This window comes from Netta rufina (genome assembly GCF_964035555.1).
Source record: "Netta rufina genome assembly, chromosome: 5".
Lineage (NCBI taxonomy): Eukaryota > Metazoa > Chordata > Aves > Anseriformes > Anatidae > Netta > Netta rufina.
The window spans coordinates 61,141,401-61,166,278 of record NC_140128.1 but is presented as its reverse complement, the minus strand read 5'-3'; the positions used below and the strand labels follow the sequence as shown (position 1 = coordinate 61,166,278).

Genomic DNA, 24,878 nt, shown 5'->3' with positions numbered 1-24,878 from the left:
CTGCCTGCTCCCAGAGCTTCTGACCATGACCTTCTCCTCTGTGGCATGATCTCACACTCCATACTCCTGTCTGGTCTCTCCCCTGTGGCTCCTAGCTCACCCTTTGAAGAGATGCTCTCTGTCCCCTGCAGCTTTAATTCATCCACCTCTCACTGCACAGGACACAGGAGCAACATTAAGCACGTGCACGTGCCTCTGCTAATTTATGGCCCAGCTTGGGAACCCCTTGGATTCTGGATGTTGCCAGGTGGTTTTGCAAGCAAAATAAATATCACCCCTCCTGGATTTGGGTTGATAGCTTTATTTTAGGCATTTTTTTTTTTCCCAAGGGGGGAATACTGAATGTACCCTTTAATTCTTTGCTGATATGTGTTCCTTGTGAATAATGTTGCTCAGCTGAGTCATGGGGAAAAGAAATATGTCTCATTGCAGGGTTAGTTCCCACCACTTGGGATTTATGTCATGGACAGCGTCATTCCATCAGGACATAGCTGCCGTGGGCATGTTTCCAGCGCGATGGGAAGTTGCATTTATCCTGTTGTGTGCATGCAGAATTGGTATTTTTTTGGTGATAAATCCAGTGCCAGCGCCTCACTGGAGGATTTTGTTTCTGTGGTAGGAGGAATCTCATTAACAAGAGCTTCAGAGGAATCCGGCACTGCCAGCCAGAAGACAAATGCAGCAGTGCTGTCGTCATTTATCAAATGGAGAATGACCTTTGCTATCCATTAGGATGAAATGAAAAGCTTTGGGCTTTAACTTTGTTAAAATGCACATAGCTGTCTTTTTAGATCTCTGAGTTGGTGCATTGCTGAGATTAATCAAATTGTGCATTTTGCTAGCGCTTAAACAATATTGTTATATAATTCAATCTCCGCGTGTTTTCAAGACAGCAAGCAGAAGAATTACACTGAGCCCGGCTGCAAAACCACCCTGCTGCGTTCAGTGGCTTAGGAGGCAGAAGGGGTTTGGAGCCAGGTGCCAGAATGGTGTTTTTAGATCGTATCACTCGGATTCAAGCTACTTTTGGTTACAATTGGATATGTGTGCCTATTAAGATGTGTGCATATGCATGCGTGTCCTTGGGAGAGCTCTGCTGAAGGGGGCGGGTGTTTCTCCCTCTGGTCTGCACCAAACCTCCCCATGGAAAGAGGGTGTGAGATGTTTTTTTTTTCCTTGTTTTTCACTTTGAAAGATGCTGATTCTCTTTCCTCTTTTTACCAGTTGTTTAAGCAGGAGGACTCAGGACGTGGATCCCTCCTCTCTGCTCACACCTTGTCTCCAACAATCATCCACCAGCACAGATTTGTCTGTTCCCTACTTGGATGTCTTCCAGATCCTCCTCAGCTCCTTGGTCACCACGGTGTGTAGCCTGCACCCCACATCTCCTTGTGGCTGTCTGGCAGCTGTTCCACTCCCTGTCCCCACGCAAGCTCGTCCCTGCTCTTTTCTGGTCACAGTGAAGCCCACCTCCATCCTGCTGGTTGTGTGGGCTGATAACTTGGGATTATCCATGGCCTGGACAACTCTTGGTGTCCTCACAACCTATTTTTCTCCCTAACCCCTCCAGTACATCTGTTTTCCTGTTGACCCATCAGGTGAGGATGTTTCTACAGAGCAACATAGGCAGGGCACTGAGATGGTGCCTGGCACCTCCTTGTCTCCACCCAGGAGCTCTGCACCCCTGCTTTTTTGGCAACTTCTGCTCCCCAAGGAAGTCAGCTCCTGCCGTGCAGCCGAGTCCCATTCCTGGCTGATTTGGGCAAAGGCAGAACAAGGGACACACGAAACAAACCCAAAAGGTCCATGTGGCTGTGTGCATGAGGGCTGGTGAAATCCATCTGATGTCACACCTTGCAGGTTCTCCGTGTGGTGGAACTGAAAAAAAAACCAATTGGGTTTATGGCTGGAAAAACTGCCAAGTTTGTAGGTTGTAACCCAACCCGTGTTTGCTTCAGCACAAGTCTGTGGGGATGCTCTATATGAAACTAAGAAGATCTGTTTTTTTTCCTTCGTATTGTATCTACTTATTTACAAACGTAAATTAAATCTAGTTAGAGTATGTGATTTAAGAGGCGCTTTCATTAAAATAATGACAAGTGGTGCTTTGTGTTCCAGTGGGTGTAGCTCAGCTTGCTGAAAAGCCAATAATACCTTTGCATATTGACAAGCCAATAATACCTTTGTGTATAGAAGCAAACCTAAGTAAGTATATTGTGGCTTTACTGCAAAAAGCAAGAAAAAGCAATGACCATGAGTGCTGGGACCTTGTACATCAACCGAGCCCCATCGGCTGGTCTGACAAGAGTGGACGAAGAGCGGCCGATCCCTCAGTGGAAATCAATCCATTAATGGATAGGTTTCCTTGACTCTTCCTGGAAGTAGTGCAAGGATCTGCAAGACAGAGGATCTGAAACACATTCTTGTCTGAGGAGGGTCTTTGGGAAGTGTCTCCGTATCTGAAGTTATGTGAACTTCCATCTGCTGCTGCCATCGGTGCTAAAGGTGGGCACAATCGCAGACCTCTGTAACACCAAATACCACTGATATCAGCACATGGGATGTGGCTTTCATTTCTGGGTGCTTGCAGTAAGGAGGTTTGGCTCACTCATTATAAATCCAAGTGCAAAAGTCATGCTAAGGGTGGACCGTGAGTACCTGGAGGAGCGGTGGGGCGCGGATCCAGTATCTCACCCCCACCCCGCTCTCCCTGGGGAAAGGCTCTGCTCTGAGAAACCGAGCTCGGAGGCTTGAACGGGGAGCCAGTGACTAAATATTGACTCAGAAAAAAACAAAGATCCCATTTAGATGTAAATTTGAAGGGGGGTGGGGGGAGGAAGGAAACAGAAATACACAAAATAAGTCTACAAGCAGAATTATCTCGTTGCAGAATCCATTTTCCAGATTTCCCTTAGTGAGTTATCGGCAACACTCCGCATATTTGTGCAGCCAAATAGCTGCGAGGCACAAGTACATTCTCCAGTAGCAAATAATTCCCTTTCCTGATAACATCTCCAGCAGGGCTTGGCTGCACTGTGCAGGCACGGATCTCGCTCTGGAGGTGGGGGACCCGGCGTGCTGTTTGTCGGGCGGCTCGGATCAAAGCGAGAGCAATATCTGCACCCAGGAGAGGAGGCTTTCGAAGGCGCCTAGGTTCTCCTGCGGGATCTGGGTATGTCAGGTTCACTCCTTTTCCACAATCTGTGTTCAAACCTTAACCTAGGGGTGATGGGAGTGTTTCGGTCCTCAGCAGGATGGTGCCCAGATCCAGACAGAGCAAAGGTTTGGGTGTGGAGAGGACTGGGGAAGAGGCACAGGGCAGGAAAATGCATTTTTTCCATCTTGAAGATCTTTCCACGTTGAGGATCTGGGCTGCTCATGGGGTCCTCCAGCAACTCCAGCCTTTGGAGCTGAGCTGTGCAGGGTTTGGTGCTGCCAGGGCCACGGGACACCGTCCTTGGCCATGGCCACGGAGGAGCCCCAGCCTCACGTGCTCATCTCGGCCAGCCTCTGCAGCCTCTCCATCACTAACCTGGCTTATCTGCAGTTAAATGAATGCACCTCACCGCAGATCTGATTACAGATTTCAGATTTCTCTGCATCATCTGCTTGGGATGTTTCAAATTAGGTTAAAACCATGTATTGCCCATTGGTTCGGGTTTTTATTTCTCTCTTTGGTGTCACCAACTCACCACGGGAGGTACGTTGAGAGAAGGGCAGCTGTGTGCTCTCAAGGTCAAAGCCTTTCTGAGCTCGGGTGAGATAAGAGATTGGACGTTAGGAAAAACTTCTTCACAGAGTGGTTGGGATCAGGAACAGGCTGTCCAAGGATGGAGTCCCCATCCTGGAGGTATTTAAGGGACATGGGGACGTGGTGCTTAGGGGCATGGTCAGTGGTGGGCTTGGCAGTGTTAGGCTGCTGGTTGGACTTGGTGATCTTAAGGGCCTTTTCTGACCTAAATGAGTCGGTGATTTTATGACTCTATAAAACAGGAAGGAACAAAAATCAAGTCTGCTACAAAGCCCACGGTGCAAACCCTGCAGGAGCTCCCTGGCCATTGCTCACACATGCGAGAGCCCAGCCAAGGGCCCCTGCTCTGTCCGGGCTCCCAGCACGCGCTGTGTATTCCCATCATGAATTTTCCTGCCGACGAAGAGCATGAAGAGACACAACCCAGAGCAGCGCTTACAAATTGAATTCCTGAGCCCTGCACCCTCGCTGGGAAGCAATGTATCAGTGGTGAGTGCTCGCGGCACGGTGTTTCACCAGGGCACATCGGCAGGGGCTTCGCTGCTCGCAAGGCTCTCGCTCCGTGGTGGGGGAAAATGTGATTTTCCTGTTTTCCTTGATTTTATTTTATTTTTTAGTGGAAGGCTTTACAGGCTGGGAGCTGGAAGCTTTCCCAGTTTTTGCAAATAAAACTGCGAGCCTGTCTGCGGAGCGTTGGATGAGGAATCTCAGGAACGTGGGAGCTCTCCCTGGAGCCGCTCTGGAGTTTCTCCCGGTGCTGCCTTTAAACGCTCTTAAGGCAGTGGCTGTTCTGCACATCCCTGCGTGCTGCAAACAAAGGAAAAGAGGGACACAACAGCTGTTCTGTTCAAAATTAAAAAATAAAAAATTAAAAAAAAAAAGAAAGAAAATTGGGCCCTGCAGTCGCAGAACAAAAAGAGGGAAATATCAAGCTCGTATTTTGCATAGCGAGCGTGGGGAAAAATTAACACCAGCGGCAGCCCCGGCTTCAGTCACTGCAGTTTGCAAAAAAAAAACAAAAACCCTCTGCATCTGTGTGCCCTGCTGGCTGTCACCACGCGCTGGAGGCTGACTGCAGGGGCAGGGAAGCAGATTCCTGACTCTGCCGGGCCTTGAGCAAGCAAAGAGATGTGCCACAAGCTGAGATGAAAGGATAAGGGCTGCCTCCCAGGCTGTGTGCGTTGAAACGTGTCGATGCAGCAAGAGATGTTCCTTTCTTGCCGTTTCCCATGGACGTGAAGGATATGATGACTAATCATCAGGTTTTACCGAACAAAAGCTAATGGGCACTGCATTTCCTATTTTGCAGGAGCTGTGGCCAGGTCAGGAATGTGGCGAGCCCTGGGAAGAAGGAGTTTTATCTGCTTCGCCTGGGGCTGGAGCCGCGCGGTGCCACCGCCGGGATAATCCATTTCCTCCGGGCTGCTGCCTGAAAGATGTCAAGAAGTTAAAGGGATTTGAGTAAAAATAGAAAAGAGAGAAAGGACATCCTGCATGAGGGGGAAGCCGGGGAAGCAGGAAGGCACAGGCAAAGCCCGCTGCTGACGAAGAAACCCTGTAAAAGACAAAAAAATCCCCCTTCCCAGCCCTTCTCCCAGGAGGGATGTGGGGTTATTGCTGCTTGTCCTTGCTACCCTAGCATGCATGTAGGGCCACAACGAGATGGGGACCGGGGGCTCAGGGCATCCCGGTGACCCTAGGATGGAGACACGGGGCTGACATGAGCTGCACAGTGGCTTTTTTCCAGGGCTGGGTGCTGAAATACCGTCTCGGTATAATCGAGCGAAGAAGGCTCGGTCTGTCCTCTACCAGCAAATTAAACACAACTTTGCGGGTTTGGTGGTTTGCTGCCAAGTGCCAGCACAGCTCCACATTAATAGCTTATGACAGGATTATTCTCCCTGATTTTTGGCAGGAAGGAGCTCTTCGGCCTTAATCCTGCTTGTGGCTAAGGGAAAAGCCCTGCACAGCCCCTGCACGGCCCATATTTACCAACAGCACCCGTGGGTGCCCATCCTTGCCACGCAGCTGAGCCTTGCAGGGAGTTGTACCAGCTGCTGGGCTGCTAAATCAAGGGATCTTAAAAAAGCTGTGTATACCTGTGTAAACTTCTGGTTTAAATGTCTGAAAGGGGGAAAAAAATCAGCATAGGGCTGGAAAAAAAGAAAAGCAAAAGGGATTTGAAGGTTTAGGAGGGCACACGACCGGGTCTGACCCTCTTTTGGGGCATTTGGATGAAGGCTCCCACATCATTAATCCTTGTTAAAAGTCACGGACTCCAGCCAAGGGACCTCATGGTCATGGATTATGTATTGAAATGAAAATCTCCAAATCACACATGTTAAGTAGTTTCCTGGGAAACCCAGCTCACAGCAAGGAGAGGCTTCAAGGGACGGATCTGGGGAAAAACTGAGTTGCCAGTGCTCCCAGCAGAAGTTTTTAACTGGTAGCACCACTGGAAACAGCAGTAAGAGTGTTTTTTTTTCCAGGACGGAATGATTAGGATTTCTCCCTAATTGTCCTCGCTTTGATTGTGTATATCAAAATTTGCTATTTTCTGGGTGGGCGGCGAGGCTGGGCTGGCTCCGGAGGCTTTTGGACAGGGCAGTGTTGGGGTGGGGGAACAACAAAGATACGTGTGTGTGCGAAAACACCGAAACCTCCAGGAAAAAGGAGGACAGCCTTGAATTTTCATAAGGAGGTCGGCACAGCCACCGCTTTGTGCTTCCCACGGGCTGCCTGACAATGTCCCCTCTCACTGCTGCACAGTTGCGAAGAGGAGGAGGAAAAAGATGAGGAGGAGGAGGAGGAGGAGGGAAAAAGTGTACAACGTTGTCTCCTTCACCCTGCCATGTCCCACGGGCACAGGGGAGGTGACGGGGTGGCCGTGGTGGAGGTGACACCCCGCAGCACCCATCCCCTGTGGGCACATCCATCGGTGCCAGCAGCCATGGCACAGATCCCATGTGGATTTTGGGAGGCAAAAAAAACATTTATCTCGGCTTTGTGCTGGAAACTGCACGGTGTACCCGGGGCTCAGGGTATCGGCACAGTAAACTCAGGGAGAAAAGAAGCCCCGAGCCCCTGGGATGCTTTAAAGTTCTCACATGGTGCCAAGCAGGGACATCTGCACTTGTTCCTTGCTCCCTTATCTTACCCCAGACACTGCTGCAGCTCAGAGGAGCTCCTGCTCACACACAGACGTTTCGGAGAGGATCCAGCACGCGCTGAAATATTTAAATGTCTCCCCGTGCTCAGGCAGTGACCTCTGCATGGTGAGGGACCCTTTTCTGTTCCTGATCCTGGAAATCGCCCGCGGCTTCTGCCTTTGTTCCGCTCGCCCCAGCCTCCATATGCTCCGTTCACACCCTTGAGTTATCGATGGGCTGCGTGTGGCAAATGTAAAGGTTTGCAGGCGGGGGCTGGCAGCTCACCCGGATTTTTGGCTGCTGCAGATGGGGCGAGCTGCGGGTCCGGCCATGCGGGTTGCACATTGGGCCAGCTCCTGGGCGAGGGAGGCTTCCCGTGGCCCCGCTCCCATCTGTTCCCAAAATCCCACGATCGCAGCACCAAGTAACTCACGCAGGGCTGTCAGGTCCTCCTCTTCCTAATAAAGATGCCAGCGTGTTCCTACCAACAGCCTCAGCACCTCCCCTGCACTGGGTTTTACAGCCCGCAGAGAGGAGAATGGTCCACGTGTGTTTTCCTCAGGGCACGTTTGGGGTGTTTTTGCCAAATATTCAGCTGGGCAGGGGGCTGTGGGTGAAGCCTGGTGGGGGTTTCACCCTTTGGTAGGACCCCATCCTTCCCCGTGAGGTCAGTGAGGGTTTGCCACCGGCTCCGTGGGTGCTCGCTGTCCAGATGGGATAGATACAGGTGCTTTCTCTTGCATGAAAAAATGACCGGCAGCCTCATTTTTGACTAAAATATCTGAAACAGGGAGTCTTTCATTCCAGAAGGTGATTTTTATTAGCAAGCGGCTGCCTGTTCTTTCTATCCCTTCAATAATGGATTTTTCATTGCTTTGGTTGGACGTCTGCTATATCTACGGCCACTAACACTTAGCAATGAATCCGTGTTGATTTTCTTTCAGCTCAAAGCCTTTTTTCATTCATCTTGCGTCTCTTACTGTCAAAAAAAAAAAAAAAAGTCTCATGGTCTTTTTTCTCATGGTCTCGTGAGCTTCTTCTCATGTTCCCATACAAAATCTCCCCCAGTTTAACATCACTGGTAAATCTCAGCAGAGCAGCTTACGGCCGTGCCTTTTTTCTGGCCCTAAAGGTGCGGGGTTCTCACCCTCTTCCAAAATAACTCCGCTCCCTTGTTAAGGAAAGTCGTTATCTGATGAGGTACGAGGCATCTTCATCTCCTAATGATGCCAGCGAAAGCCGGCAGCAATCAGGGGGCTACCAGAATCGCATTTCCCAGTCATTACCTTATTGCTGAGAAATACACTTTTCGGCCATCCATCTGCTGAAGTGCCCATAATAATGACAACTCAACCGGCGGCTCGGCTGATCCCCACGCTGATGGTGATCCTTGCAGCTTACAAAGCTAACGACTTCATAATTGCCCACAGCCTGCAGGTGTAGGAGAAGCCACCATCGATAACTGCAGACGCTCCCACGGCCAGGAGGAAGGCAGTGCTGGGGGCTGCCCTTGCGCGGTGCCTTAACAGGATGCTGCAGGACATTGTTCCTTTGGCTACATCTTCCTGACATCTGTGCCCATCTGTTGTTTGCTTTCGCTGGGGTTTTGTTTGTTTTAATTTCTTTCCTCGTGCTTAGATTTCAAGGTTTTGGGGGTTTCAGTGTGGTTGTGTGGTGGTTTTTTTTTTTTGAGTTTATCCATTGCCTGGCTGAAGGCAGCCTGGATGCCTGCCAGGAGCACCTGGCAATGCACTCACTTAGTAAATTATAGTAATGAAAAGAATGTCAGATGCTAGGAGGTGGTTACAGGACTTCACTGATGTATATACTTTGCAGACCAAACGCTGCTTTTAACATATTCAGCTATGACCCAGCCCCTTTTTACCCTAAGCAGATGCAGAGGAGAAAACTGATTAGCTGTGAGTTCTTGCTGCCAGAGAAGTCCGAAATTGGGAGTAGGATCTATTAACCACAGATCCCACAGACCTCAGCAAAATGATGTTATTTTTTTCCTTGCAAAATCAGGTGCATGTATAAGTGAGACAAGGACGGCGTGGTCCTGCAGGATGAGCAGGACCCTGTGGGTCCTTGGGGGCTTTGGGAGCTGCTCTCTGCTGGGGAGCAGCGTGTGGGATCGTGCCGGAGGCTGCTGCAACGTGCTGGTGATCCGCTGCCTGAACGGCAGCCAGGGGACCCTCTCTCCTTTCTAATATGCAATAATTTCTAAAGCGCATTTCATTCTCTGTCGCGGAAATATGTGCAAACGGTGCTTGATTTTAAGTGGCTTTGTGGGTGTTCCTGAATTGCTGCTGGGTGAAATCCTTCAGCGGCTGCAAACTGTGAAAGTTTGGGGTCTGAGGTTCACCCTGCTGGCATAGCAGAGCTCCCATCGCATCCCAGCTAGAAAAGAGGAGCTCCTCTCCCCCCCTTATATCCTGCAGCGATTTGGGCATTCTCATTAAGTCCAGTGGATGAGGTTTGGTTGATTTATGGGCTGGCTGATTGTCTCTTTGTGGATGTGGACCCAGCCATCTGCTGCAGGAGCTCCTCTCCGGGTCTTCCCAGGGGGAAGTGTCATTGCTGGGGATGGTTTTTGCACTAGGACAGTGTGATCTAATCCTGGGAACCGGTCGATCACCAGCTTTGTCTGCTGGGATGAAGGTTGGAGCAGCAGAATTTTCCCTAAATCGGGTCCAAGGAAATTCAAGGGAAGCTGTCCCCGTTCCCTACCTCCCACCGTCGCTGTGTTAGTGTTAACTTTTAAACAGAGAGGATGTTAATAGGAAAAAGGGCAACATCTTGGACAGGGAAAGTCCATTCATGGGTGAGCAACTGGGGTGGGAGAGAGCATCCCACAAAGGGGATGTGTTGATGTGAGAGGGGGTCAGCTCTGGGGCTGCAGGCGGACCCATATTGAGAGGCGATGCTGAGAGCCGGGTTGCTGCTCCTTCTGATTTTGGCAGACTCATACAAAATATGTTTATTCCCCCTTAGCTAGCCCCTCAGGAGAGGAACTACACGGGTGAGCTGCTGGGGCACGGGGCAGAGCAATGCCCTTGGCTCTACCCCATAGGGAAAGGGATGGGGACCACCCAGCCAGGGACATCGCAGATTTTCTCAGGATAACCCATGCTGTTGGAAAAGACAGACACGTTTACGTACAGGAGCTCCTTGGCACATTTTATTTGTCTTTGAGACTTCTGTTGATCTCTGGGCTAATGTTGCAAGAGAAGGACCTATAGTGACTAAAATCTCAGCATGTCTTTGCTGAATGATAATAGCTCAATTAGAGCCAGTCATTAGGTAGATATGGCTAAGGTCATCTTCTCTGTGTACTTCACTTGGACGTTTTCTTGCTAGGTCCTCCTATAACTCTTTGCAGTCAGCTTAAAATTTTTGGCTTCTCAGCAAACATTTCCATTATAAGCGAGCTGCCCGGCCAAGGTCCCACAAGAAGACCACGGTGTCCCGGCAGTAACCTCTCCCCACCGTGAAAAGGAGAACTCCAAGCTTTTGGTTTCTCCTGCTGTTACCCCATGAAGCACTTTCTTATCTCATGCTGCTTTTATTTCTTTCACAGCCCTTATGTGGCAAAACTCTCGTGAAATGCAGGTATGTGATCATCTTTTTTGGCTGCTTCAGAGGTTACAAACTTTGACTTCTTTCTGCAAAAGCCCCTGTTGCCCTCTCAGGTTTATTAATTGCGTCCCTAAGCATCCGTATTTACCTGCTTCTTACTGCATTTCCTACAGATTTGATGGTACAGAAGCCAGACCGAGTGGAACACAGCTCTCAAGCTTGCCCATGATGTCAAATTTGGTGTTTCCCATCTGCTGGAGACAAACGCTGTTCATAATTCAGCCCTGTCATACCTGAACCTCTTTACAACCCTTGGGCCAGTGACATCTCACCCCAGCAATCTGTTCCGCTCTCAATTAACCTGTTTATTTTAAAATCTCTGCTGCTGACAGTGGTATTTAAGGAGTTCCCCAGCCCTGATGAAGACAGCTTTGTTCTGGGAGCCTCCAGCCCCTGTCCTGGTGCAGAGGCTTCACTGAGCTGAGCCACCACAATTTTATCCTTTTTTATCCCCATTTCTTTCACCCTTGTACTGTGGGCTGTCCCCAGCCTGTCCCTGATATATTTTTCTGTGCATTTCCATGCCTTTGGCAAACTGTTCTGTAACATCTTTTTTGCTTGTCTTGTTGTGGTTTTGTATTCACCAGTGTTTATGCTGTATTCCCTCTTCCTCATTTAGATGTAGCCTTTTGATGACTGCCTTTTTGCCTCCTAACAGCCTTTGTCACTCTCTGTAGCTACTCTGCTTTTTAAAACTCCTTTAGGGTCTTTAGGAAAGAGTTATGTGTTAGGCACGAGCCTGTAACACATTCTTAAGGTGCCACCATGATACTTGAGATCATTTTATCCTTTCAGCTCTTCCATTTTATTTATGATGTCATTGCCCTTTCTAAATTTTCGCTGCTACCGTAAATGAAAAATTAATGAAATTATGAAATGAAAATTAAGACATTACCGGGTCCAAAGCATACAAACGTCTTCCCAAACATTGTAAAGAAATGCAAACCTGTTTCAGTCTGGGTTGGGCACCAAACCCCGCATGTAAAGCAGGGAACTGTAAGGGTGCTGGTGTCATGCTAAGCCCAGCAGCACATCCTTACCAGCCATCACCCCAAAAGATGAACACAGACCTGGCCCTGCAGGACCATTGGGTTGGTGATGGAAACCTGTGCCTCTGTTCATTGCCAGAGCTGGGATGTTCAACATGAGCCACACGTATGGTGGGAGGGCTATTGATGTCTTTCAATACTTTATATTTCAAGCTGGTTCCCTAAGCCCCGATTCATGAAAGCACTGAAGTACTTACTCTGAGTCCAGCACATCTGTAAGTACTTTGCTGAATTAGAGCCTTATTAATCTTCCTGTATTTAAAATAACTTTTTACTACATTTTAAAAACAAACGGGCACGCATTATTTCTCCGTGTCTAGGATTTTTTCAGACACTGATTTTAATGCTCTCCTGGCTTTGCTGGATAGCCCTCCTGCAAGCTGCTGCCCTGGCCAAGCAGCTGCTCATGATAAAGCCGGGAATGAGCTGCCTTTTGCAAGGAAGGGGCTCAAAGTTATCATCAATTCTCACTTCAGGGGATGCTCCCCCAAAAAGCTGCCCCGAGAAGCTACATGGAGCCACCCCAAAGGCGAGAGCGCAAGACAATTCGAGCTTAAAAATAATTGAATGCAGCTGTAGGTACATTTCTCCATTCTTTCAATGGACTTGGGGAAAAATGCCAGCTACGGTTTGTTTGCTCCAGTTGCAAAAAGGAATTTTTGGAGCTCTAGGAAGCGCTGGTGTTGGTGTTGGTGTGGGACATGGAGATGTGCAAAGCATGGATATGGCAAAGCAGCTCCCTGCCCCTGTCTCCACCTCGTTGCTCTCATTAGAAAATTAAAAGCAGGTTTCCAGTGCTGGGAGCAGTGGGTCCTTGGGAGCTGCAATGAGAAAACCAGCGCTTTAGGAAGAAAGGCCCTTTAACACCTTGTGGGGCTGGGGCTGCGCCTCCCCTCTCCATTTTCCAGCCTAAAACAACCGACGTGGGACTGCCAAATGAAGAGGCTGTTACTGCCGCTCACCCCTCGCTGCAACATAAGTCACTGTCAAAACAACAGACAGTCGCATTTCCAAGGGAAAAAAACTGCATTAACCCAAAGCCCAGGGGTTATCTCACCAAATACACCTCCCTGAAGCCTGCTCAGCTCTTTTTCTCAGCCCTGCACTTGTCTTTTCTTTTTTTTTTTTTTTTTTTTTTTTCCAGCAATGCAAACCGGTGTATTTTCTTCATTCATTGCATCGAGATAGCACTCACAAACCTCTCTGTGCAAGGCTCTGTCCATTTTGGCCTCTTCTCCCCAAAGTGCACAGTGTTAGAAAATGAGAAAGAAGGAAACAGGCAAAAAAAAAGATCTTCAAGGTCCTTCCTCATCCTCCATCCCCACAGGGCATGGGGGACATGGAGGCAGGACAAAACGCTGTAAATCCAGCCGGACAGCAGGACTTTGGGCTTACAGGAAGCCTGAAACTGTTTCAGAGCACTCCTTGGAAGACAATTTCAGCTTGTTTATGCCGTGTGAAAGCAAAGCTAACACGAAGGCCTTGCGTTCGGGGGGAGAGAGGGAAGGACTCGAAGAGGATGCAGCCAGGAGGATTGTTTTTCACACTGTTTTCCAAGCTGTATTTGTTTTCTTTGACAGTGACTTACGGCCCGGCTTTCTTTTCTATTTTGTTAGGGCAATAAAGAAGATAAATCTGTAATAATTCAGCTCTCTGTCTTTAATAAAACCTTGTCTTCTTCGCACAGCCCCTGGGAAGATCTCCATCCTGCAGCCCTGCAAGATTGGCTGGATTTTTCCATTTCACCTCTTCACCAGAAACGGCAGAAAAATAGCATTACCAGGAAAATTAATAGCTAAATACAATTTCAGCCAGGGGAAAGCTCCCGGCAGGAGGAGCAGGGCTCGCTCCCCAGCCCATGGCTCCGACTGGGGAAGATTTCCAGCGAGGGCCACAAGCAGCATCAAGGCCATTGAAATTACTTCTCTTTGTCCTCAAACAGGGTGCGGGGACCTCCATTTAGGGCCAGCGGGAATTCCCGTCCTCCACAGGCATCGTTTTGGGGCTAATTTTGTGGGTTTTCTCCTTGGTTGGGTACTGAAGGAAAGCGAACGATGGGTGTGCTTGGGGGCTGCCACGGCCATGAGCAGCGCAGGGTGGCAAGCCCTTGGGTGTCATTATAGAAAATTTAGGGATTTTTTTTTTGCACCCCACTGTCACTACAGAAAATTTGGGGTGTTTTTTTTTTTTTGCACCCTGCTGCCTTTTTGGCCCAGTTTTGTGCTGCAAAAGGCCTGGTGATGGCGGGACATGGGAACATGGCCTTCCCGCATGCTGAGGGACCTGAGGACAGCAATGGGATGGCCTGAGTTGCCTGGGGCTGGGGCCTATGGATCTGGTGATCTGGGGCTGTGGGATGTGAGGGATCCTGGCCCTGAGGGGATCAAGTCCCACTGGGGATCCTGGGACCACATGGGATCTGGACCAAGGGGAGATCCCAACCCATGGGGGATCCCAGCCCAGGGATCAGATCGGCCACAAGCGGCATCGCGGCTGCTGCAATTACTTTTCTTTGTCCTCAAACAGGGTGCGGAAACCTGGATTTAGAGCCAGTGAGAATTCCCATCCTCCACAGGCATCGTTTTGGGGCTAATTTTGTGGGTTTTTGCCTTGGTCGGGTACTGAAGGAACGCGAACAATGGGCGTGAGTGGGGGCTGCTTGAAGAGCAGCGCAGGGTGTCAAGCCCTTAGGTGTCATCATAGAAAATTTAGGGTGTTTTTTTTTGCACCCCACTGTTACTACAGAAAATTTGGGGTGTTTTTTTTGCACCCCACTGCCTTTTTGGCCCATTTTTGTGCTGCACAAGGCCTGGTGATGGCGGGACATGAGACATGGGACCATGACAGGACGGCCTGAGGTGCCTGGGGCTGGGACGTGTGGATCTGGTGATCTGGGGCTGTGGGCTGTGCGGGATCCTGAAGGGATCAAGTCCCACTGGGGATCCTTCGACCAGAAGGGGCTCTGCACCCCCCACACCCACAGTGCGCGGCCCCTTTAAGCGCAGCCCCCTCCCCTTTACTCTATGTTTACATAACACACCGCGCCCGTACCACCACCACTCCCTGAGAAAAGGGGGGGGGGGAGGCACCAGCACCTCCTCCAAACCCCACCCCCTCAGCGGGCGGTGAACGGGCGGCCGCGTCGCTCCTCCCCCTCCCCCGCACTTGGTACGCCCCGCGGGCGCTTCCCCCCCCCCCCTCCCCCGGGGTGTAGTGGCCGGCGCCGGGCGGCCGCGGGCTCAGAGCGGGGCTGGGACCGGCCCCGGCGGGAGGGGGGGAGCGCGCAGGAGGAGGAGGAGGAGGAAGGGGAGGAAGAAGAAAAAGGGGAGGAAGAAAAGGGGCGAGACCTCGCGGCGCCCCCATGTTCTCCCCCAGCCAGGAGGAGCACTGCGCCCCCAACAAGGAGCCCGTCAAGTACGGGGAGCTGGTGGTGCTGGGGTGAGCTGCGGCTGGGGGCTGTTTTTTGGGGAGGGGGGCTGCGATGCTTCATCCCTCCTTCATCATCATCATCATCCTCGTCCCACCCCCCCCCCCTTTATTAATTTATTTGGTTTTATTTATTTATTTTTTTTTCCTTCGCCGATGCTGGGGGGGGTGGTTTGGGGGCTTTGGGGGTCGTGGAGGGATGGGTTTGGGTTGGGGATGGGGGTTTTTGGGGACAGGGGGGTGTTTTTAGGGGCAGGGTTACAAGGAGAGATGGTTTTGGGGTCAGGGAGGATGGTTTTGGGGTCGGGGAGATAGAAACACTCAGGTTTCCAGCCCGGTGCCCCGTGCGAAGCGTTGTTCAGCCTCCCCCAGGACCCGTGCCAGAGCTGCTGGGAGGTCAAAACCTTGATTTTTTCTGGGGGGTCGTTTGGGCTGTTTTTGTTGTTGTTTTGCTCGAGCGGTGCCCTCCCGAGCTGGGCTCGCCTCTGCAGAGCGGCTGCTGGGGTGGCAGCGAGGCGAGCGGCCAACCTTTGGGGATGCTGGACGCTCCTCGCGGCGATACAGGTCAAGACACAGGCACCGGGGGACAACGCTCAGCTGCCAGCAAGAACACAGCGTCCAAAGACTCAAATTTAACTAATTTTGGTTTGGGAAGAGCGCCCGTATCAAAGTAAATCTGATAAAGGAGCGATCTCGCTGTGCTAACTGCGAAAATGGAGGGTCCCCTCAGCTGGGCAACGCCGTCGCCGACAATAAAGTCTCGGCATAACGCTGAGTCTTTAATTACAGCGGAGCCCGTAGATCGGTGTTGTGCTGCAGAGGCTTTTTTGTGCACAGCTGGAAGCGTTTTCCTTTCTGTTGCTTGCCTATTTTTAGCCGCCGTTGAAAGTACAGAAGTATGAAATGTTTTGGCTCCGGTCTCACCATAGCAAAGCGCGGCGTGCTTGTTGTTGTGTGTGGTTTTTTTTTTGTTTTGTTTTTTTTTTAAATTATTTCCTTTCATATGGAAATGCATTGATCTCTGGCTTATCGGCTCTGCCCAAGGTCTTGATCTTCCCTGCAGTGTGTTGAAACACGCCAATAAAATTTAAATAAACTTCCGATCGCCGAGCCTAGTTATTATTTGCCTATCAGCTGTTCCCTAAAGCTACCGAGGTTATATTGCCCGGCTATTGCACGTACTAAAAAAAAAGACAGAAATCTTCTCGTCCTTGTAGTAGGAAGCCTGTGAGCTGGCAGCTGAGTGTGTCTGTGCCCGGTCTGCCTGCGTAGCCTGCAATGGGACGCGGCGAGGCACTGGCTGGCACGGTGCACTGACGTGGTGTGCTTCGTGGAGGTGATGTAGAGAGAGGTGGATGTGATGGGGACGATGCAGGGAGTGCTGTGACTTCGGTAATTACACTTGGGTTGGTGTTTTTGACGCTTTTGGGGTTGATTGCCACGTTTCCCATCGGATGTTTTAAATGGTAATGCCATAAATAAGACAAACTTGTGCTCTCTCTTTTTTTTTTTTTTTTTTTTTTTTCCTTTGGTGACTCAATGCTTGTGGCTGGGGATTCTTGGAACAGCTTAAGCATCTGTTCAGTAGCATTTAAAAAAATTATAAATACCTGTTTTGTAGTTAAAAATCTTTCAATCTGGAGTTCAGTGTAGATAAGACAGGATAAATCTGCTCTGCTCGTCAAAGGGAGACCGAGACCCATCAGCTGCAAAAGCTTGGCCTTCCAGTTCTTGTTGTAACTGATAGCATGACCTCACAGCTAATTTGACCAAAAAAAGTTGTTCTGAGATACCTTAGAGTGTTTAAAAAAAAAAAAAAGTGTTGGTTGTGATGGTGATGAATAACTTCTGTCTTGAGCTGTGAGACCTTTACACTGGGTGGGGGAAAATGATGATGAACAAAGAAATTGACTGAGCTGGCAAACTGCTGAGAGCTGGGTTTTTAAGATGATAAAACTTTCCCTTCGTCTTCTGCACTTACTCTGCCTTAATATTAAAGATGATTCGATGCTTGGTGTTGACATCGAGGGGGAGGTATCCCCTGGTGTGTCTCCCACCTGGACACCTTCCTGAGTTGTCTCGTGGTGGCTGTGATCCTGTCTGTGCTTTGCAGGGTAAATCCAGGTGTCTGCAGTTGGTCATTGCAGCAAATGTGCTTCTAATCACTTCCCCCAGTAGCCCGTTACGTGCTTTCTGTAAGTGCTGTGGCAGTTTGTGTTTGGTTAAGGTTTTGCTGAGGTTTACATAATCAATGCTGTCGCGAACAAACCCGGTTTATATAAATCAAGCCAGGCAGGTCAAGATGGCTGGTAAAGAAGAGATCATCTGGCTGTGTACATCTGCTCGTAGCATCATCTGTTCACAAAAGGCTGTGGATTTCTTGAAGTAGAAACACTTGGAGTCTTTTTTTCTTTTTTTTTTTTTCTTTGAGCATTATTTGAAGTTCTTTTGAAGTAGTATTCCATTAAGTGCTTGTTGGGAAGGAGATGCTGAACGCAGGGTGTCGTGGTGTTAGGGAATTGTTTGGTGTGCCTGATCAGGGACTCAGGATGGGTCAAGGTTTGGCTTTGGGCTGGACAAAACCAAGCAGCTCCCTCAAGTTACCTCTCCTGTGGCCCACGGCAATGTGGGCATGGTGTTCACCATTGGGTTTGTGGCTGCTGCTTGCAAGATCTCTGCCTTTGGACTATGTCAGCACCTACCTTAGGCCGTGCATGCACCTTTTGCAGGCTTCTCCAGCGTTTCATGGTGTTGGTGAGCAGCTGGGACCTCTCAGGTGAGCGGTGTGGGCAGTGGGGTCAGCTGGAGGAGGAGCACCAAAGCAGCACGTGTCTTAGTGGCTGAGTTCTCTCGCAGTGAAAGATTTGAGCCCTGACATTAGATGAGCTGAGTTTGGTGTCCTGCCACCAATTCTAGGGGTTTTTGAGAAGTGTGTGCACGTAGGTGTAATATTTCTCACTAACAAACACTCCTGTTGGCTATTCCTTAGCAAGGAGGTGCAGCACGTTGAGGGAAACTTTCTTACAGACTTCATGGATTTACAGTATCCAATCTTACTTTATTTTGCGGAACAAAAATAAGGATTGTCACTCAGTCTTGCTATAGTGGTCACTTTGAAATCTGTCAATATTCACGTATAAATTTTCAGAGGCAGCCATTGCAGTAAATGAATGAGTGAACTTGTTAAGTGTTGCCCAAAGAGCTGTTCTGCAGCTTTGTTTGGTGTGGGCCATTGGACCTCCTTAGACAAAGAGACTGCAGCTCTGCTTCAGTTTAACCTTCTTCAAAAAATAAAATTCTGATCTATGTTTACAGCGATAAATTCGATGATAACCTTTGGGAAGCTCTGATTGATGGGCTGCTCCGTACTTTGAGCAATTTAGACTTGAAGCGTGCCTTTTGTGTTAATCTGAAGGGACCTTCATTTTTAGACTCCTCTTTCTCACACCAGCTTTTTCTGACTGATCAGAGTTCCTCCTTAATCACTACCTTCGTGATGAGCTAAATAAAGTCCTTTAAGTGTTTCCTACTTCCAAGTACGCTTCCAGTTGTTAAATTATCTGTTTGGCTTTTCTTAGAACTCTTTTGTTAATCTTCCTGACCTGCACAGCAAGAAAAGCTGCTGCAGGGAGCCAGCAGCTCTGTTGGGTGCAGGAGCATCATTCTCTCTGCTCGTCCTTGGTGTCCATCTCCTTCTGCTTACGGTGAAGGCAGCAGGAGGAGTGGTCCTGGCTTTTGCTGCACTTGCTTGGGTTTGCTGCTGGATGCGAGCCCGAGGCTTTGTTTCGTGATTCTTGTAATTTTCTTTGCCATGCTTTGCTGTATATATTAGTGAAACCGCTTCGGTACCCTGGGTTCTGCTTTTGAACCTTATTTTTGACTTTTGAACCTTATTTGGGAAACGTACTTCAGGCTTCGTTTAGAGGACGGCGTAGCAAAGACTGGTAGCCACCCGTTAAATGTCTTCAAGGTCATGATTCTCCCAGGGAATCATTTGCTTCGGCAGTCATAGCTGGAAGGCTGCTGTTCTGGAGAAACCGATACGTAAATGTGTGTGTGTGTGTGTGTTTGATATTGATGGTGGCTTCTTGGGCACCTTTGAGCTTCGATGCTGTTAGATCTTAGATGCTACATATCAAGAATGTGATCAGTGCCAGCTCAGAGCTTGTGGGGAGATTAATCAGACACCGGGAATATTGTGTCTGAATAGAACATGAACTGCGGGGCAGGAAAAAAATCGCAGGAAAGGTTACATCCGAGGAAAGATGGGTGGATTTTTTTTCAATGAATTTATGTATGAAAGCTGGGTAGAGCAAAGGTTGTGCTTCATTTACACTGGGAAACAAACCACATCCCAGTCAGTTCTCTGTGACTGTCATGTTCCTTGGAGGACTTCTGACTTTCTCAGGTTTGCAGGAGTGCAGATCTGTGCTCAGCTGTCGGCCGCATTCACAGCAGCTTGGTCCTGGTGTAAAATCAGAGGGCAGGAATCTCAAACTCAGGAAGTTAAGATCCGTGTAAGTCGAAGCAAATCACAGCATCAAACATCTGTGGGTTTAATGCTTGTTATGGAGGGAGGACAAAAAAAAAAAAAAGGGGAAACCGGGTGCATTTGGGAAGCCAAGCTGTAATCCCTTTGGCATGTACAGGCAGTAGGTCACATGTAGAAGTAGAAGACAGTTTATTTATTTTTTTTAAATATGGAAAACAGACTGTTTACTCCGAGTAAACAAGTTTGATAAATGTAAGGCTTTGTTGCCTCTGCCTGATGCACTTCCCATGCAGAGCCAAATAACTGCGCCTTTCCCCCCTTGGCAGAACCAGGGCTTCATAGTTTCCATTTTCAATTGGAATTTATAAATGAGTAGATGCTATGAAAGTCCACTTGGCTCTACTTAAAAATGTGCCTATAAAACCAGGAATGACTTTCTAGGCTATTAAGATTTGTTTTTTTTTGTTGCTGAAAGCAGCATCTTGTTGAAGCTATTTCATGCTCCATCTTAACAGCAGGCTGTTCTTCAACTGTGATTACAAGGTTGCTTGAGAACAGATTTTTCCTAAGAAGTCAGGAACTTTTTATTATCCAGTTCAAACGAAATTAAGGCTGTTTTATCCTCATTTATTATCGAGTTAATGCTGCCCTTTAAAGCGCTTAATTCTTGTTTGTTAGTAGTGATAGCACACGTCAACTTGATGCTGTGGGAAGATGCAGCCTTCTTTCCTGGTACTCCAGGCTGCCTGAATGGAGCGTGGCACTGAGCCTGAGCACCTTGCTGAAGGTAGGGTTTATCAGTGCAGAATGCCAGCAGAAAAAGTCTTCCAGCTGTTTGCAACACACCTGTAGGCAAAAAGATGTTAAGGTGGGCTGAACCAGCCCTTCCCTTGTGTCATTTTTTTGCTTTCTGGTGTTGCCTACACGTGTTTTTGATTCTGGATTTGCCTCCTGTCTGTGACTAGTATGGGTACAAAGCCTAGTCTTATAAAGGAGACACCTCTACCACGTTGTAGAGTTGGCATTATGTCCTCAAGTTTAGCAGGAGTGCTGCTGGTGGTGTCACCCAGGGTTGTTTGGTTATTCTGCACTGTCCTGCATGTGGCTCACTTGTCCCCTGGTCAGCAAGGCAAGTGAAATTGGGGAGGATTCAGTCTGAGTGCCCAGCTTCATGCAGAAACTCTTGTTTCCAGGTGTGCTTTGTGCTGTCCGATAACCCTAAATCTCATTTCCGTTGAGGATAATTTTTATTTTATCAAGAAATTTGCTTGGGGTTTGCTCTTGCTCCCTTCCAAGGTCAGCAGTGAAAAGCTCATGTGAGGTTTGTCCCAGCTCTGAACACTGAGGGACAGGAACAGGGATGCAAGTCTTTCCAGAAGGACTTGTAAGGCAAAGCTACTCACTTTTTTTTCTTTATAAACACTTAATTCAGTAAGTGGTGGTCTCATGCCATTCACTTCTACCACCTGCATGTGCTAATGCCGTATTGGAGGGGTTCCTCTTTTCTTTTAGCTGACTTGTTTCCCTTTGGACAAGAAGCTGTTCAAAGCTTTATACTTTAAGTAGAGGCTAGGATATTGCATCAGTTCTTTCTCTAAAGTCTCTACAAGTCCTGGGTTATTTCTGCTGAAGCTCCTTTTATTCTTTTTAGCAGGGAAGAGTCTGGCCACTCTGAATTAGATGAAAGGTTGTTTCCATGCCTACGTAAATGTGTGCCGCTTGTACCAGGGCTCCTTTCTCGTGTTTACTATTTAACAGGTCTTTGCTTCAGTGAGGTGTGAAACTCTTCTTTAGTTGGTAGCTACTTGTCAGTTCTTGCAGAGAAGTGACAATTCTCCTTTTATTTGTAAGATAAATATTATTTATTCTCATGGTTCAGACAGCTACCGGTAGAGCTTTACGCAGTTTATTACTGGGTCTGGAGATCATCATGTCCTTCAGGTACTTTGGGGTGGGGGACTAATTTGTAACTTCTCTGGCAAGCTGTAACTGGGATTAGACTTTTATAATCCTATTACTCAGTGGCTTGGGACAGGCCTTGCTTGACCACCAAGCAAGGGCAGGAGGGGCTTCCAGAGCTGCAGGTGAGTGTGCTGGGCAGGATGATAGTGGGAGCAGTGCTGTCCAGCTCTGGCACCACATCTTACATCCTCCCTGGGTAATCAGATGTGCCCCTTGTGTCATATCCCTTACACATTTAGCCTTGTAGTCTGGCTGCATGTGTGAGTACTCTCACTGGGTCTCTGTGCTGTTTATGACTATAAAATAGGCAAGTTTCTGGCTGTGTGATTTAGAAACAAAAAGACTGGGGCAGCAAGGGGAGGGAAGGGTGGCAGGCACAAAGCTGTCTGTGGGGTTGTTGTCATGTCACAATGGGCACCATAGCTCAGGGGGTTCAGCAGGAAGAGTCACCTATCTTTTGGGGTTTGGCTAGCTCTTTTGAAATAAATGTCTTTCCTACTAACCCCAGCCACAAGCAGCACTGGTTGACTAAGCTGATAACAGAGCGTAAGGTGCAAGACACACAGTCCTTATAGGAAAGCTTCAACGGCATTAATAGCAATGTTCAGAGTCTCTGAAAGCTTGATACCAAAGGGCTGTATGGTCTGAGAATATGGGGTTTTGGTACAGTTGGGTTATCAGTGGTGTGTGAACAAAGTGGCACTGGACTTGCATTAGTTGGGTGCAGCGCTTTCTTGTTCTGATTAGTGCAACTTCTGTGCCTAGCTATAGGGCCCTTCTGGGCAGGATGGGTGAGCATTGACTGTTTGCACATAAGGTTTGTTCAGTTCTTCCAGGGTTCGACTATAAGCTCCCATAAGGTCAGCCAGAAGTGTGTGTGCTGCTGCTTTATAGGGTCAGTTATTAGGTCAGGATGAAGAAAGAACAATTTGCCTGAAAACTTTCCTGTTTCACAACAGAAGGGCTCTATAGATGAAATGGATTATAAACGGTTGTGAAAGTGGGTACAGGCAACATCTACAATGCTTCAATTTTTATTTTTTTTTTATTAAAAGCAAAGTAGTTTAGAGCTGAGCTTGATTAGGCACGATGTGAAGGTGCTGACTGCTGAGGACCTGTTAGGCACGCTTCTCTCGGTAGCAGCTTGTTCCACTGGTAGGCAGGGAAACTGAGCAAGCCCTGTCTTGTGCTGCTGGAAGGGATTTATTTTGGCTGATTTTTCCCTATTTAATAATATCTTTAATATAGGGCTTAAGTACACCGTATATCCTGACCTAATACTCATCTGCCATATCTTATTGCTTATGTTAACGACAACATAGCTACATGTCTGACTGCAGCAGTTAATTGTGTTAAGCAGAGACAAAAGCAGTCATTTGCACAGTGAGACAAATCCCTGAAATGTCAATTTATTGTGCTGCCTTCCCAGAGGAGTGGGGACAGGCAGGAAAACACAGATAGCTGACAGCGTGTTAAAAAGGAGAAGGCCTAAAAGCATTAGTCCTCTCCTTGAGTACTGTAATGCTAACTAATCCCTGTTGTGAAATTCTCCTTTTCTCCTTGCATCCAGTGAATTGAGGACAAAGGAGAAACGGTGGCATCATCTTTCTCTGATTGAACAACAACACGTTTTAGAAGGCGGTCATGTCCAAGTGTAGTGATGTGGTTAGTAGGATTTCCAATTGCTCCTCACCTTAAAATATATATGCTGCCTTCATTTTAGGATCCAGTAAGTTGATAAATTGTCATGAAAGAACTTTATTCTCCAAACTCAGTGGCTTTAGTAATGCTTAAACAAACAGGTAAGCTTCAAACTCACGAGGTATATCCTCTTAGGGCATATAAATGTCATGGAAAAAGACAAAGTGATACTGACTGTGAGGACAATTAGTCACTATATAAAAGTAAACTAAACAAATCGAAGCATCTAAAAGCTTAAATCTCCTTTTGCATATTCCAAATAAACTGGAGACCAAATGTGCAAACTCTCTAGCACGTGCCTTTAGGAAGAGTGAAAGAAATGTTTAGTCTAGACACAGAAGTTAATGGGCTGAAACTTTGATATAAGCACAGCTGTAGTTCTTCACGCGGAGCAGCACGACTTTATTTTGATTGTTGCTGTCTGATCTAGTAACGGCGTGGTTGTAGTCTTTGAAACAGAAGTAGTGTGCGTGTGCTTTTGTAGGAAAAGACTGGACTGCTGAAAGATACTGAGAGCTATACAGTTCCCAAACATCCTGTGGCAGGGTTCTGCTCATCTCTATAGATCACCATGTATTTTAATGGAACATTAACTAATAAATCAAAATGTTCTTCCATTTGGCTGTTCTTCCAGCTCACCTTCCTCCTAGTCCGCACTCTGCCTCTGAGAGCAGACAGCTGTGAAACCCAATGCCTGGGTTCAAAAATCCCTTTGGCTTCAGAGGGGAGCATTTTGGAGCAGTTAAGGTTCATTATCTTGTAGTAATTGTCCTCACCTTCCTGCTAACAGGCATGTAAGACGTTGTTTGAATTATTTTCTGGATCTTAACACTTGCTGGAATAGTTTCCTGGCGCATCAAGGGGTGAGTAGTGAATTCACAAGTTTTGTGTGCGGCCTCTTGTCGCGGCCTGTGGCCAGAGGAGGTTGCTGGGCCTTGCTGCGTGTCTGTCCCCACTGGTAGAGCAGCGCTGGGGACAGGATTTGATCACGAGTGTTTGTTAATCCGATTCTGCCACAAGACTTCATTAAATGGGCTGTCAATACCTCAGAGGCTTTTGGAAAAAAGTACCAGTGAATGAAACCAATTGATCTTAGGGCCGGTCTACGAGGAGGCAAGCGTTGGCTGACACGAGCGGCTGAGTGCCTTCATCCATCGGAGCTAAATCTGGAGACAGAAGGTTGGCAATAGCCAAACACATTAAGAAAGCCATGCAAAAGCACTCCTCTTTTGTTGTTAGCTGGTCTTCCCTGGAGTAAGGAGAAGCCTGAAGCATGAGAGGCCCCTTCACACACTGCTGCCCACAGGATGGTACCAGCGTTATAGGAACTCGCTGCCTGTGCAAGTTGCAATGCTGCAGGCTCTCTGACCAGGGTGAGATTTCCCTTAGTGTCTGGATGAAGCTGCTGGCTTACAGACTGCAAGCTGCTCTTTTGTTTTTTCAGGATGTGCGCCCTTTTTGTCATCAATTCCAAAAGGATTTCTTCAAGTCACTATTTTTGGTATTGAGCCCCTGCACCCATTAAAAGACTCTGACAGTGCTTTCCCAAAAGCACTCCAAATGTGTTCCTTTTTTTTTTTTTCAGTCTAAGAGGTAATTAAGCCTTTCTTTGCTGTGTTTCCACAATCTGCTTGCTGTCACAGCGGAAGAGCCTTAACTTCTGACTTCTGTTTTATGCCTTCCTTTCAATGTTTGAATACAAAATACTG

The 24,878-nt window shown here is 48.1% G+C and overlaps 1 protein-coding gene across 1 annotated transcript in view; it reads left to right on the top strand.

Annotated features, from left to right (window-relative positions):
- Positions 1-14,917: 14,917 nt before the first annotated feature.
- The window catches only part of PELI2 (pellino E3 ubiquitin protein ligase family member 2), a gene marked incomplete at its 3' end in the record, with an annotated part of 70,989 nt that continues 61,028 nt past the window's right edge, over positions 14,918-24,878 (top strand). Inside the window, exon 1 of the mRNA XM_084288228.1 lies at positions 14,918-15,026. Within this exon, the coding sequence (XP_084144354.1) occupies positions 14,950-15,026 (77 nt within the window). The 5' untranslated portion in view covers positions 14,918-14,949. The remainder of the gene's footprint in view (positions 15,027-24,878) is intronic.